General features: G+C 42.9%; 2 protein-coding genes across 2 annotated transcripts; both read left to right on the forward strand.

The window, feature by feature from the left end:
* Positions 1 to 801: 801 nt before the first annotated feature.
* On the forward strand, positions 802 to 6,683 carry ska3 (spindle and kinetochore associated complex subunit 3). The gene is made up of 11 exons (XM_084544222.1): positions 802 to 982; positions 1,076 to 1,137; positions 1,853 to 2,024; positions 2,101 to 2,545; positions 2,705 to 2,769; positions 3,557 to 3,756; positions 3,906 to 4,106; positions 4,273 to 4,461; positions 4,938 to 5,017; positions 5,184 to 5,317; positions 5,558 to 6,683. Exons 1-11 carry the CDS (start codon positions 859 to 861, stop codon positions 5,713 to 5,715), a joined length of 1,830 nt encoding a protein of 609 aa, XP_084400348.1. The 5' UTR covers positions 802 to 858; the 3' UTR covers positions 5,716 to 6,683.
* Positions 6,684 to 7,454: 771 nt separating this feature from the next.
* On the forward strand, positions 7,455 to 12,216 carry LOC311488773 (uncharacterized protein; the record flags this gene model as incomplete). The annotated part of the gene is made up of 2 exons (XM_084545624.1): positions 7,455 to 7,632; positions 9,543 to 12,216. 2 exons carry the CDS (start codon positions 7,455 to 7,457, stop codon positions 10,868 to 10,870), a joined length of 1,506 nt encoding a protein of 501 aa, XP_084401750.1. The 3' UTR covers positions 10,871 to 12,216.
* Positions 12,217 to 14,411: the final 2,195 nt, after the last annotated feature.

The following is a 14,411-nucleotide window of genomic DNA, read 5'->3' on the forward strand; positions in this document are numbered from 1 at the left end:
GCAAATGAACTAATACTGAATGTTATATATTTTCATGCATGGCATTTAAGACGTGCAGACACAGTTATTGGAAACAAACAGGAGAATATCAGTTTATACAAGTCTTCTATTCCTTTACAGCTCCATCTTCTGGCAGCAGTGCCTCATGACTTGACCTCTTGTTTGGATTAATTTGCTAAAAAATGACCACCTGCATTTAAAATGGAGACACAGAAACTATTACTGAGGCCCTTTGAATGTGTTAGGATGGACCTGGACATCACGAGGAGAGGTTCGTTTGAGTTACACTTAAATATTCCATTGCAATTGTTCAAAATAATATATATTCACCGGCAGTGAGTCTCTTTTCTTTCCCATCCAGTTCTATTTATTGGTAGAGAATTTCAATTATTGAATTCTGCAGAATTATTCATTGGTGTTTTTAAATGGTGCACACGAGATCATTAAAATTACAAAATGAAATCATGACGGCAATGGCAAATTTATTTGTTTTGCATCTTTCAATAACAATTAAAAACATATAAAGGCGTTAAGACAAGATATAGAAGAAATATGACATAATATGTAAAATAGTAGGATATTAAACTCGTCTTTATGACTTCTTGTCTTGTTTTCCAAAGTGAAAATGACAAATCCCAACTGTCAACGCAGGGGGCGCAAGTGAAACAATTTTAAAAATAAAACCGTAGAAGAAGAAGAGGCGGAAGAAGATTTCCGCTTCCGCTTTGAGCCGGAAGAAGGCGCCAAAATCGAAAAGTGTGTTTTGTTTTTTTCCTGACAGGAGAGAGAACGTTAAACAAACAGCTTCTCTGACAGTTTAAGTTTAGGAATTGACTTAATTGAAACTCTCACCTGAAAATGGACCCGAGTCACCCAACAACACTGTTCTTCTCCAAACTGAAAAAGCTAGCGGTGACTCTGGAGTCAGAAACTGCCAAACTCCAGCACACCTTCGAAAACCGCAACAACGAAGCTGACAGCGGTGAGTGACACACACGGACAAACACACCTGTAGTCCACTGTCTAAAGTAAATAATCTAGTTGGGTTGTATTCATGAGTTTCTTCTTATTTCAGAAACGACAGCGAGAGCAATGAGAGGATATCACGAACTGAACGCGGACCTCGGGAACCTGAAGGTACACCAGACTCCATTCATTTATCTGACGTTTTAAGGTGGCAGCATTGTGAGACGTTACAGCTTTATTTATCACATTCCGAACTGCAATTTAACATGAAAGCAGTAAATATTACAGAAGTCGGTATGTTAAAGTTACTCGAGTCATTAGGTTTCTAACAGAAAATCCGTTACTTTAGCAAAAGTACCAAATTAAAAGTGCTGAAATGCAAGTAGAAGTTCTGCATACAAAACCCTGCTTCATTACAACTCTTCAAATATGAGATTTAGAGTCCTTTATCAACATTAAAATGTTCACACATGGCATTTTTAATTAAATATCACTAGTTTTATCTTCTTTTTTAAAAAATAAGGTTGTGCCCAGAGGTGTAGTGAGTTCAACTGTAGATGTCAAACTGCTCAAAATATGTCTGAGGGATTATGAGATGATAAAAAAACAAGATTATTTAAGGGGAAATGCTGCTTACAGCCCACAGACATGATACATGACAAAGGGCCCCCCAACTACAAATCATTTAAAAATAAAGTGTGACGCTTTTGACTTGTAATACCTGAATAAGTCTTTTATTAAGCATCATGAAGAATTTCTGCTTTTTAATCCCTTATTTCTTGATGCATCATCTTATTAGCACATTGTGAAGAATATTATCACGTACAGTGTAAATCCATAGGCTTGAAAGCAGAATACTGATCGACTATGGTCCGTTCCCATGTAGGGGCAGTTCCAGGATCAGCTGGCTCAGCAGAAAGCACGGGTGAATGAGGTGAGCGACTTCATTAAAGCCTGTAGAGTGATGGAGATGAAGGTCTCTAAGGACATCCAGACAGTGAAGAGACACTGGGAAAAATATGGCTACCAAGCTCCTAGCAACACCCAGCGGCCAACCAGTAAGTAGCAGTTATTATTATGAAGATGTTTATGGCTGCAAAAGTGTTTACTGAGGTTATTTACTGACTTATTCAGAGCCAAACGGTCAGGAGATGAACGCTGAAGGTGGAACTAACTCGAGTGCAGAAGAGGAGGAAGAAGAAGAAGAAGAGGGGTGCCAGGAGGAGGGCGGGGATGGGCACTTCTCATCGCCTCCGAAAACAGAACAGAACGGCGACGTGCTGCACACCCCACAGCCCTCTGACTTCGGTCTGTCGGAGATGCAGCTGAAGAGAGCGCTGGCTGCTGGGGTGGACTGGTGCCCCGAGGCCCCCGCTATGCCCGAGATGAGCCTCCCTCACCCTGCACTCAAAACACCGGTCCCACCCATGGCCATGACTCCCAAATGGACCCTGCGAATGGATGACGATGAGCTCCAGACGCCTCAGATGCATGACTTTGGCATTGTGGAGGACACCATGTGTCTGAACAACGACTTCACCATGGCTTTGTTCCAGAAGAATGTTGAGAAGCCCCAAAGGTAGAGCAAATGAACACGGCATGATGTATACAATATGTACTTTTGTCTATAATGACCTCTACTGGCGAAACAAAGGCATTGCAGCATAACTTGAAAAGTCTTTTAAGAGTCTATGGTGGCATGTTTTTGTTGCTTTATGAGTGTCCTCTTCTTCTACAGACAGCCTTCACCAACTGACATTCCTACACCAGTGAATTCTATTATGGAGAATTTGCAGACAAAAGGTAAGGCAGATTTGTGTTTCTGTGTCAGATCTATGATGTAGCTGCGGTGTGGTTCTGTAGTCTGGACTGTAGCCTGACATGCCTCGAAATGTCAGGATACAAATGCATTTCCTTGACCATATACTTCTTCATTACCACTCACAAAATTCTAAATTTATATTTAGAACTTGACACATTTTCATCCACACCAAAAATATTATGGTCCATAGCATCGTCTATCTTTTTTCCCAGCTTTTGTCAGTGTTCTTATTCCACAACTACTTTAAACTTTAAACCATGACAGTGAAATATAATCTTATCTGCAGTGTAGGTAAAAAAGTGAAACTCTAAAAGTCCCTTGAAGCATCATTCCATAAGAAGATGTTGGGAAGCTTCCCCCTTGCCAAAAAGCTAAGCCTGCTCTAATTGGTCAGCTTCAATGGCCTGAGCAAGCCCCGCCTACTTCCGCCCCGTAGTGCAGGATGAGTCATCAAGATTTTTAAAATGAGAAAATGACAGCTTAAAAAAAATGCTTACAAAAACAACTTTTTTTTGTGAATGCTGGGCCAAAAAAATGGCATTTAGGTGATATATAGTTGAAGTCATATGATATAAATAGTTTGCGTTTGATTTCACAGGAGCAAATATATTGGGAACTTTGGTTTTGATATAATAGAATATTTTCTTAAAGATACCAAATTTGTAAAAACACATCTAGAAAAACTCCACCACCCTTCGGTCGAGAAAGCGCTGAAATACATTTTTTTTCTAATTCTCTTTAATCACATGGTTCTTTTTTTTCCTGCAGTTAACATCTTAGAGTCCCCGGAGATGCCTGTGTTGTCTACCCTGGATTTCAAGATAAAAAAGGCCAACGGTCAGTGCTCCCCACCTGCACAAGCCGCCGGTGTCCCAGAATCCCCCTGTCGCCCCGGCAACCTGCCTACGTCCCCCGAGGTCCCAGTGTTTCAAACGCCGTACATGAACCGACTGGTCAGCAGCAAAAAGGTACAAAGACGGAGCGTGTGGAGCATTGAGCTGATTTATTTTTAATTACCTGTTTACCTTGACGTCTTAAAATCAGCCTCTAGCAACATGATGATGAGTTTTTGTTTTTCCATCCAGATATAAACTTTCAGACTCATGTGCTTTTTCAGCGGCAGCTTGAACCCGTCACCATCCAAACATCTGATGAAAGCCACGACTTCGAACTTCCGACTCCACCACGTAACGGAACAACCGGCTCCAAATGTAGCTGGGAGTACAACGTGCCAGAGATATCTATCCTGGGCGTGGAGGACAAGAAGATGCCAGAGATGCCCAACTTGGAGTCTGTTCTGGGAAATTCTTTACAAAGTGTAAGACAAGGCGGAATTGCGGTTATATTCCAAATGTTATCAGACGGTATCTTCTGAACGATTTAGCAAAAACACGTCTGCCATGAAAAGGTGCTAAGAAAGGTAAACAAAACGATTACCTGATAAAAGATGAACTTTGTGTTTGTTTTCCTGTGTTTACCTCCAGAAAAATGCCAAAATCCTGAAGATGAGTAAGCACGAAAAGTTAGCCGGGGACCCTATTGTCAACAGTTTGGAGCTGGATGGACCCACCCAGGAGTTCAGCTTGGGGACGCCTCGCATCAGGACAAGCTATGAAGAGCCCAGGACCCCGGAGATGCCAGACCTCAGCTCCGTTACACAGGACATCTGTAAAGTAAGTGTTGTTTATTCCCATTAGCACGTCATAAATGCAGGTTTGTGTTAGTTGATAATTACAGAAACTGGTCTCAGACAGAGCATTGGAAAAGAAATGATGTGTGTAATTACAGAAAGAAACATCTTTTCCATTTCTCCTTCACCTCCTGCCACTACTCGTTCATCTCCTTCTTCATTTCTTTGCCCTGTCCCTCCTTGTTCTTCATTTTCTCCTCTTCTCATTTCTGTTTTAGGCTCAAAACTTTACTTTTCCTCTGATTATTAGATTACTGGTTAATTCCCTCCAAAGCAGTTGATGGAAAACGGATAATTCACTTTTTTTTTTTTCTTCTGCAACATTTAAAAAGTTCGCTTCACATTTTCACTTAACTTTGTGTTGACATTTCTTTGACATAAAATCCTGAACATCAGAACTGAATTTATTAGATGTGAAATTTGAATCAGCCTTGCTCCTTGTCTTCTTGTCTTCTGTAGCTTCTGTCCCAGGCTCAGATGAAGAGGACAGACGCAGCAGTTGTTCAGCCAAATGTCGGGGCAGAAAAAGACAGGCACAGGTAAATTTAAATGCCTTGAGCGTCAATGGATTTTTCATTAGATAGGGACGCTAATGCTTTAAAATCTTGAATTTGGGTGGATTTGGTATTATTTGTCCGTCCTCTCTGTTTGGATTTATGTTTCTTTTCCTCCTAATAGAACTGTAACGTGTCTTCTTCCATCCAGTCCTCCGCCACAGATTCTATCTACAGTGTCGGAGAAGGAGTTCCAGAGTTTACCGAGCTACTTGAAGCAGATGACTCTCAGCAACCTCAACAAGGCCGTCCACAACATCAACAACTTCATAGAAGAGCAGCCAGGTTGGTGCTACAGCATGTTTAACATCCCAGCTGAATATCTTGTCCAAAGTAGAGATGTAGTTTCGGATATTTTGTTTTCCATATGCTGCTGTAACATGGCAAATAATTCATCAAACACTAATCCAGGATACCACTAACAACCAACAAGTCAAATATAAACTACACAGAGTCCCTACCTTACATTAATGTCTGAGTTAGAAGCCGTCTGATTTAGCTACTGTTCTGTGGTGCCCTCTGCAGGACAAACAGCGGAGTTTCAGATGGAACAGCTGAGGAACATCATCGGTGTTGGAGCCAAGGCCCCTGTGTACGTCCTCTGTCTGACAGAGCTCAAGAGGCTGAAGCAGGTGGGGGGAGTCAGAAACACCTCCGTGTACAAACTGATCACGCACAACTAAAGCTTGTGAGACTGGCGGCCCAACACTAATCAGCAAAGCACAGTGTCTTTTAAAGACTCAAAAAAGAAATCTGTTTAATCATCTTGTCTGCTCACAACCAGAGAAAGCAGCTTGCTATCTTTTTCTTTGTTTTGTATTTAGATTGTAAATAGTTCTGGTGCATCTTGTGACTCTTAAGATGCATTTCTGATAAATGTTTTATGTGTATGGTAACTGTTTATAATTGATTCACAAGATATTTCAAAACACAATATGAAAATTGGCTACCAAGACAGATAATTGTGTAGAACAGTACATAAAATACAAAATGCCAAGTCTGTTAAGTCTAGTCAATGTTTAGTGGGTACTCTGGTATCCAACAAAAACAAGTTTGAAGCTGTTCGATTGTTGTTTGATTAGTTGTTTCCAAAGAGGGGAAACAAATGCACTCACTCCCCCTGACTCATCCTACAATAATTGTTTTCATGAATCTGTTTTGAAGTCTTTTAGATTGATTACCAGTGTTTATTTTTATAGCGTGTAAACTTGTTCACCTCATCTCTAACTGGCCACTGTTATTCCTCGTGTATTGTTTGTCCTCTGTGCTTGAATTAGAAGATATCAACAACCTCGATCTGTAAATCAACCAATACACTTTCACTGTCTCACAAAAGCCCCAGATTTTCTCCATATTGTTTGGCAATAACAGCCTCGACCGGTCCTTGTATTTAAGATGTAAATTGTGTGAATAAATTATATTGCTCTCATTTCTTTTATGCAGTTTCTATCTAATGTCTTCCTTTTTGTTCTGTGGGATAAATAAAGGACGATCTTATATCTTATGCTGCAACCAACAGCTATTCTTGTTGTCCATATTTATGATAATCGGCTTAGTTGATTGATCAGTGTATGAAATGTCAGAAAAATATTGAAAAGCAGATGTTTATTTTGAGTTTACTCACAGAAAACTGACAAAGGTACCAAATATTCATATTTGGGAAGCAGGGATCGATTAGTGGGGGACCTTTTATACCAAAAATAACAAAAGTAAATGTCAGTTATTGTTCTAGCAATCAACTGTTATTAATCAGTTATTAATTAAGCTACAGAGCACTTTTAGGTTTAGTAGTGGGGTGTAAACAAAAAGGTTAATTCAGCATATTTTGGTTGGTATAGTTTGGCTCCATTAGGGTGGAAATAATTGATTCAGTATGTGTAAAGACACACTCTTTGACAAGCAGAATCACAGATAAAACCAAGATATTGTGATATATATTATTCTAATTTCACTCCACTGTTGGGTGACATTTTCAGTAACCATGGGGATGCGGCTAGCTAGCTAGCTAAACATCTGTTATGCTAGCTAGTTGACAGCTACGCTAGCGTTTTCTTCTGTTGAGTTTTTATGTTTTTTGTTTGTTTGTTTGTTTTTTTGCAGACTCTTAGTTCTTCGTGATAAACTTGTTGATTTCATTTTTAAATTGTCCGCGTTATTCGCGTTAATTTAGCCCGTTAGCTTTGCTGCCGGAGCACAGCGCGAGCAGAGATCGCATTTCAATGGCGTCACCCAGCGCTCGTCCAATCGGATCAGGGTGATGCAAACGACCGTTGATGACGTAGCAACTTTTTTCTTTTTTTTTCTTTTATTCTTGTCCCCCCCCCCCCCCTCTAGTCGACCACCATTTTGGGAGTCAAAACACTCCCCCACCCCCCTCCAACAAATAGCAGCGCACACCTCCACGCTTCTCCGTGGCCTTACTATGGTTCACACATGTGTGGTGGCAGGCTGTAGGAACAGAAGGACACCGGGCACCACCTTATCTTTCTACCGCTTCCCGCGGGACCCCGAGAGGAAGCAGCGCTGGATCGCCGCTGTGAACCGTGAGGGCTGGGTGCCGAACGACGGCAGTCGGCTGTGTAGCACTCACTTCATCTCAGGTAGGACTGCAGCAGCCTGAAACTAAAAGCTGGCACACTAGGGGGGTTTGTTTCAGTCCTGGGCTGATTAATATTGATGGAATAATTTATATTTACACCGCCGTTTCTAGTTTACGTCCCAGTAGAGAATTATTTCTAGTCTTTTTTTTTAGTTTGATTAGATACCGTGTCACTTCTGGTGTAATTCCACTCTTATTTCTTGAATATGAATGCATTATTATCGTTTTAACAGTCAATTAGTAAGAATTAAGTCATATTCATGCATTAAAATGACTCTTTTTGAGGTTTAGAAAACATTAATAGTGATATATTTAAAAGAAAGAAAACGAAACTGCATGTGCGAGCCATTAAATGTTAAATATTTAAGTAATAATCACACTTAAATCACAAATAAGCCCACATTTCATTTAATTCAGTCAGTTCACGTTTTTGCTTTATTAGGATAAGATGATTAATTAGTGGAGAGGAAGGTATCAACAGCGCATGCTAATTTTCACATCTCTTTCTTTGACACTTTTGCCACTTTTTAATTATATTCCAGTGTGAAATTATTGTTAAAATGAAGAGAAAATAGATGTATTTCAAGGATGCATTGGTTTATCATTTAAGTCAGCGCATAATAGTGGAGAAGAAGTGCTCTAATTCATAATTTATTCTTTTTTAACAGTAAAGTTGCTTAAAATACAAATTAGGTAAGGTCCTGCTTCCTGTCATGTCAAGAAATGTACACTGTGTAAATGTTCTTAAAGGGGAATTACTGTTTTTTACAACCTGGACCTTATTTCTGGCATAAAATACGATAGTTTACTCACCCATATAACTTTTGTGTGATTTGGGGTTGTTCAGAAGATATTTAGATCTGCGTATATCCATATAGTGGGAGTGACTGGGGCACCGAAACGCAGCCTCTAAATAACGCATTATCTGCCGCGAAACTCGTTCATTCCACCAATATTTTGTTATGATACACTAGTGCTATTCCCCGTTGAGTCCGGAGTTACCTGTTATCATCATCTGGGGTCTGTAGATTGACCTACTAACCCTCTGACCTGGATGATGTCATCTCTGAGCGCCGAGCACACCCGCGACGGTCGGCTTGTTTACCTGTAATTCGCTACTGCTAGTTTTTTTGCAACATGGCTGAATATTTTTCCGATTCTGAGGTTGTGGACGACGACTTTGTTTATGATGGACGTCCTTACCGTTTTGAGCCAGAGTATACGGATGAGGAGCTCGTTGAAAGGAGGATGTGGAGGCAGAGAGAGGAACAGCCAAAGAACGACAAACCACTGCACGTCTGCGAATAGACAACAGGTAACTCCGGACTTGATGGGGAATAGCACTAGTGTACGATAATAAAATATTGGTGAAATGAACAAGTTGCGCGGCGGATAATACGTTATTTAGAGGCTGTGTTTCGGTGCCCCATTCACTCCCACTATATGGATATACGCGGCGCTCCAGTGGATCTAAATATCGTCCGAACGACTCCAAATGACACCAAAGTTATATGGGTGAGTAAACGATTGTATTTTATGCCAGAAATAAGGTCCAGGTTGTAAAAAAATGGTAATTCCCCTTTTAAATGGACTTCTAATTTGTCTCCAGAAACCGCACTAGACAGATCCCAATACTGAACCTAACCCAAATATTTATCTCTTGTGTGCACTGTCCTATAAACTATCTGCTGTTGCAACACTGCAGATTTCCCACAGTGGGATAAATAGACGATTATCTCATCATATTTTATCTTATCTTAAAAACCTGTTGCTCTTTTTCCTGAGAGCAAACCGACCCCTCCCTTTAGTTTGTCCTGAATGCTCATCCACTGAAGCACACAGTTATTACACTTAGTTTATTTTAGTATATTCTTCTGATTTTTTTTTTTTTCTTTCTCTCTTCACGCGCAGGTAAACAGGTGAAAAATCCCCGTTCACCAGATTATGTTCCTTCTGTGTTCACGACAGCTCCCCTGTCCCCGGAGATGAAGGAGCCCGGTGCTTTAGAGGTCCCGGACAAGCAGGAAGCGCGCGTGGAGGCGGCCAATGCCTTGCTGTTCCTCCAGGGTCAGGGCAGGTCCGCGGCGGACGCTCAGAGCCAGGAGGAGCCCCCGGAGGAGAGGGAGCCGGAGGCCGTCGTGCAGGAAAGTGCGTCCTCCTCCCTCAGCACGGATGAGGACGAGGACGACGAGGAGTCCGTGTGCGACAGCAAGAAGGGAAGGTTCGCTCAGACGTCTGACGCGCCGGTTAACTTCGACGACATCCTGAAGGCGCTGAGGAAGGAGAACCAGGCCCTCAGGGAGTCTGTAGAGAAGATGTCCCTCTCTGAGAACTCCTTGAGGAACGATGCAGAGAAGGTAAAGTTTTACACTGGTTTGCCCAACTACTTCGTCTTGGAGACGGTCATGTGGCTGCTGGCGCCTCACATGGACGGAATGAAAAACATGAGGCTCTCCAAGTTCCAGCAGCTGCTGCTGACTCTGATGCGCCTCCGCCTGGACCTCCGCAATCAGGACCTGGCCTACCGCTTCGGCGTGAAAGTCGCCACGGTGACCAGGACGGTGCACCGGATGGTCAACATCATGTCCTCCACTCTGGTGCCGACGGCCGTCTTCTGGCCGTCCAGAGCCGAGCTCAGGAAGAACCTGCCGGCGGCCTTGCGCGCCTCCCACCCCGACTGCGCCGTCATCATAGACTGTTTCACGGTGCCCTTTGAGGAGCCGGTCTCCAGGGGCAACCAGCAGCAGCAGCAGAGGATGCCGCCGAGCTCTCAGGGTGCGGGGACGAGTTATAATGTGTTGAAGTATCTGATTGGCGTCGCCCCACAAGGAGTCGTCACCTTCGTCTCCAGGGGGGTGCTGGGGAACGTCAGCGACAAGAGCCTGGCCGAGGGCTGCGGGTTGCTGTGCAAGCTCCTCCCCGGCGACGTCGTGCTGGCGAGCCGCGACCTGGACATCGGCGAGTCGGTGGCCGCCCGCGGAGCCCTGTTCAAGATCGCCGGGAGGCCGGAGGGCCCGCCGCAGGCCGGCGCATCCTCCTCCGAGGCGGCGAGCGTGCAGAGGCATGTGGAGAGGGTCATCTCCATGGTGAAGCAGAGGTACGCCATGCTCACGGGCCCCGTCGAGAGCGCCTTCACCACGGCCTCTGAGCGCACGTCCAACCTCTCGACCTTTGATAAGATTGTGCAAGTCGCCTGTGCCTTAAACAACCTGTGCATCTCTGCTGCTCCACTAGAGTGATTCACATGGTGCTCCTTAATGCCCGTCAGGCACTCAAGTTCCCTTTACTGCTTCGGACTCTATTCCACGTTTCTCCCACTATATCCTCGTGTCAACACTACGTTATTACTACCCCCTGTTATCTGAGTGGCTTTGTACTTGGCGGTTAGGAGCACACTTTGCTGAGATGTGGTGTCATTAAGTTATGCAACCGGCAGAGGATTTTATTTTTTTATTTAAGCGTCGGGTGAAAAACGGTGTGATCTCTCTTTTAAATGTCTCTTCATCAGCCGTTTATAAGTGCTGAGGAATATAAACCGCAGTCCGAGTGGCGTGGGCAGTGGTTCCTATCGATCCAGTCATGCAAGCAAGTTTTTTCTTTTTCCCGACACTACAGCAGCTGACTTAACTGATTGCGGGTTCGTCGGTTGAACCAGCTCTTTGTTGCTTACCCTGGAAAAAAAAAGAAATGTGTGCACGGTGCAAAGATGTATGAAACTGATTAAAATAAGAAGAGTAGCATGTTTTGACTGAGCTCACCGTGCAGGGGCAGAAACGCTCCGTGGACTCTGAGGGGTTAGAGGGATTACTGCGTCTAAACTTGCCTTTCTTGGCACATGTCTTTGCCAGCCAGGTAGATTTCAAAAGATAGAGAAGAGTTGCCGCTCTGACGAACCTATTTTTGTTTGGTTTTAATTTATCTGCTGCGCCCTCGTAGGAGCACACCTCATTTCCAGCAGTTTTCGTCGACTGCACATTTTGCGGTTTGCTGGCGTTGAGGATTTATTTTTCTCTTCCTTACGCCGTCTCAACAGCCCTCCCTGCAGACACTTCAACTGGAAACGGTTCTAGTCTGGGCTGTATGATTTAACAATGATGTCAATATTAACCATATATATATATATATATATATATTATAAAAAACCTTTGTGCAATTTTCTTTTTTAAAAAAGTATTTCAATGTTTTTCCCAGAAATATTAAATACAGAAAATTTCTTAAAGGTTGTGGTGATGAGGAAGGGAATAAGTGTGTTTTTGTTCCCTATAGCTGCAGATTTATTTTCCACATGTTGATCTAACACATGACATAACAAGCAGCTAATTCATTATACACCAATCAGCCACAACATTAAAACCACTTACAGGAGAAGTGAATAACATTGACCATCTTGTGACAGTTCAAAGTTCTGCTGGGAAGCTTTTGGACCTGGCATTCATTCATGTGGATGTTACTTAGACATGTAGCACCCACGTAGACCAGACCAGGCACCCCCACCCCATAGCAATGACACTCCTTGATGGCAGCAGCCACCTCCAGCAGGATGCAGCCACAAAAACGCTTCAGGAACAACTCAAAAAACATAAAGAACAGCACAAGGTGTTGACCTGGCCTCCAAATTCACTAGATCCCAAACTGATCAAGTATCTGTGGGATAATCCACACAAGCCCCTCCCCTCAAAGGCCCCCCCACTAACAACATCCTGTAGCCAGACACCACAGGACACCCTCAGAAGGACCATGTCCATTCTCTGATGAGTCATTTTGGAGGCACAAGGGAGACCTGCAAAGTATTACGAAGGTGGTCATAATGTTATGCCCGATCGGCGTACGTGGCTGCTGCCATTCCACAAACAAACCCGACACACGCAGGCATTTGTGTCATCCTCTCTTTTCCAGTCACGGTGATTCATAAAAGATCATTAGGAGTGATTGAAAGAAGCGTTGTTGACGAGTTCGTCCATTTAAAGCGCGGTGGAGTCATTCTCGTCGGTTTTGCTCCGTGTCTAATTGACCGTGGACGTGACGACATACCACAGAGACGCTTTCATAGACGTCTTTCATTGTCCTGCGTTGCTGGTGCCTTAAGTCTTAAAAACTACACATATTTGTTTGTGACTCATACACTAACTAACTATACTTTAAACCTTCTTAACCCGGTTTGGTGCAGGAGTCCGTTATTATTCTGTGTGTGCTTTAATTAATGTTCCCATTCAGTCTTATGTGTGTCGTTGTTATGCTTCCATTTAATGTGCATAAATTCCAAACACAGATCAGCCGTAACATTATGACCTCGGACGGATGGTTTGAAGTGCATAACACTGATTATCTGGTTATTTTTGCCGAGGGTGGGAAATATTAATCAGCAATGTTTGTCCCCAATGTTAGAAGCAGGGAAAAATGGTCAAGTAGAGGGATTTAAACCACTTTTAAAAGGCCAAAAATTGTGAGGACTGGGTCTGAGCATCCACAAAACTGCAGCTCTGTAGGGTGTTTCCAGTTTGCAGTGGTCAGTATCTATGAAAAGTAGGAGGAGGAGGAAGGAGAAGTGGTGAACCAGTGCCTCACTGATGGACACAGGGAGCAGATCTGACCCCTTGTCTGGTGCTGAAAGGTCATGTGAACATCAGCAACGAGGCCACGGAGCAATGGAAGAAAGTTGCCTGGCGAATGAATCACATTTTGTTTCTTATCTGGGGAACACCTCCTTGTTTGGTCTGCAAAAATGTTCAGGTGGCGCTCCGTCTCGAAGTGACATCCACGTACATGCCAGGCCCTAGCTTCGACTGAAGATAACTACGTCGTTAATGTTACCCACTTCACCCCCATGTGGTTTTAATGTTGTGGCTGATTGCTGTTTAACTCCAGATTTAAAACGTTGTGGCTCAGGCCCAAGCAGTTCTGTTCTGTTCTCAGGCTCCTGGGTGTTCTCATCAGTTTTCACGCGTGCTACCTTTTGTGCTTCCTTGAACACGTTTATTTTTTGATTTGCAAGTAGCCACACTGGATGTCGGTCCTTCAAACAAATCAAAGTTAATCAGCAATACTATGCTTGACGTATTCCCTCAGTAGGGCATGTTGTTATTTCGATGAACACACACACACACTTCCTCTCTGAAATCAGACTGTTTTTAAAAAGAGCCGCTGCTTGACTGAGTCAGAAATGTTCCTGTTTTATTTGTTGCTGCAGCACTTGTCGTGTATGAGGTGAGACCAAATACCAGTGTTATGAATAGCTTAGATTGTATGACGTGCTTGCGGAAAGAAGACGGTTTTCATTAGCTTACTTTAATGTAAAGGAGTTAACGATGCTTCCACTGAGATTTCTCTGTTCGTCACACTACATGTTTGCCTTTTATTGTTATGGGTGCATGTGCTTCCATGATGTGTATGTAACCTCTAAAAGGGTTTAATTATTATTATTATTGTTGTTTTTGTTTAGTTTTAATATTCTGTGACTGAAAAATTAAAGTTTGGAGAAAATGCATGAGCCCTGTCGCTGCTTCTTTAACACTCGGTGCAGGATATCTAAGTGTGTTGTACAAATATTTGTTATCTGTGTAGGCCTTTTCATTTGCTGTCACACTGACTGATGGTTTTTGGCTCCTTGGTAAAGATTCCTTCCAGTGCCAAAGAGGAGTGACTGACTAATGTAATGCACTCATATTTTATAATTGATCAAAGGGAAAAATGCTTCTCAGGAAGCTCCGCCTTGAATATGCACTGTCAGAGAGGAGGAAAAACAAAGAGCTCTCACTCTGTTGTGTTTTCTTTCTTTCTTTT

This window comes from Chelon labrosus, assembly GCF_963514085.1.
Source record: "Chelon labrosus genome assembly, chromosome: 5".
NCBI classification, from domain to species: Eukaryota; Metazoa; Chordata; class Actinopteri; order Mugiliformes; family Mugilidae; genus Chelon; species Chelon labrosus.

Bases quoted from the DNA above. Each gene is read 5' to 3' on its own strand.
- ska3 (XM_084544222.1), top strand. From the start codon at position 859: ATGGACCCGAGTCACCCAACAACACTGTTCTTCTCCAAACTGAAAAAG. The intron at 2,546-2,704 runs GTAGAGCAAATG...CTTCTTCTACAG, and splicing joins AATGTTGAGAAGCCCCAAAG to ACAGCCTTCACCAACTGACA. The intron at 5,318-5,557 runs GTTGGTGCTACA...TGCCCTCTGCAG, and splicing joins CTTCATAGAAGAGCAGCCAG to GACAAACAGCGGAGTTTCAG.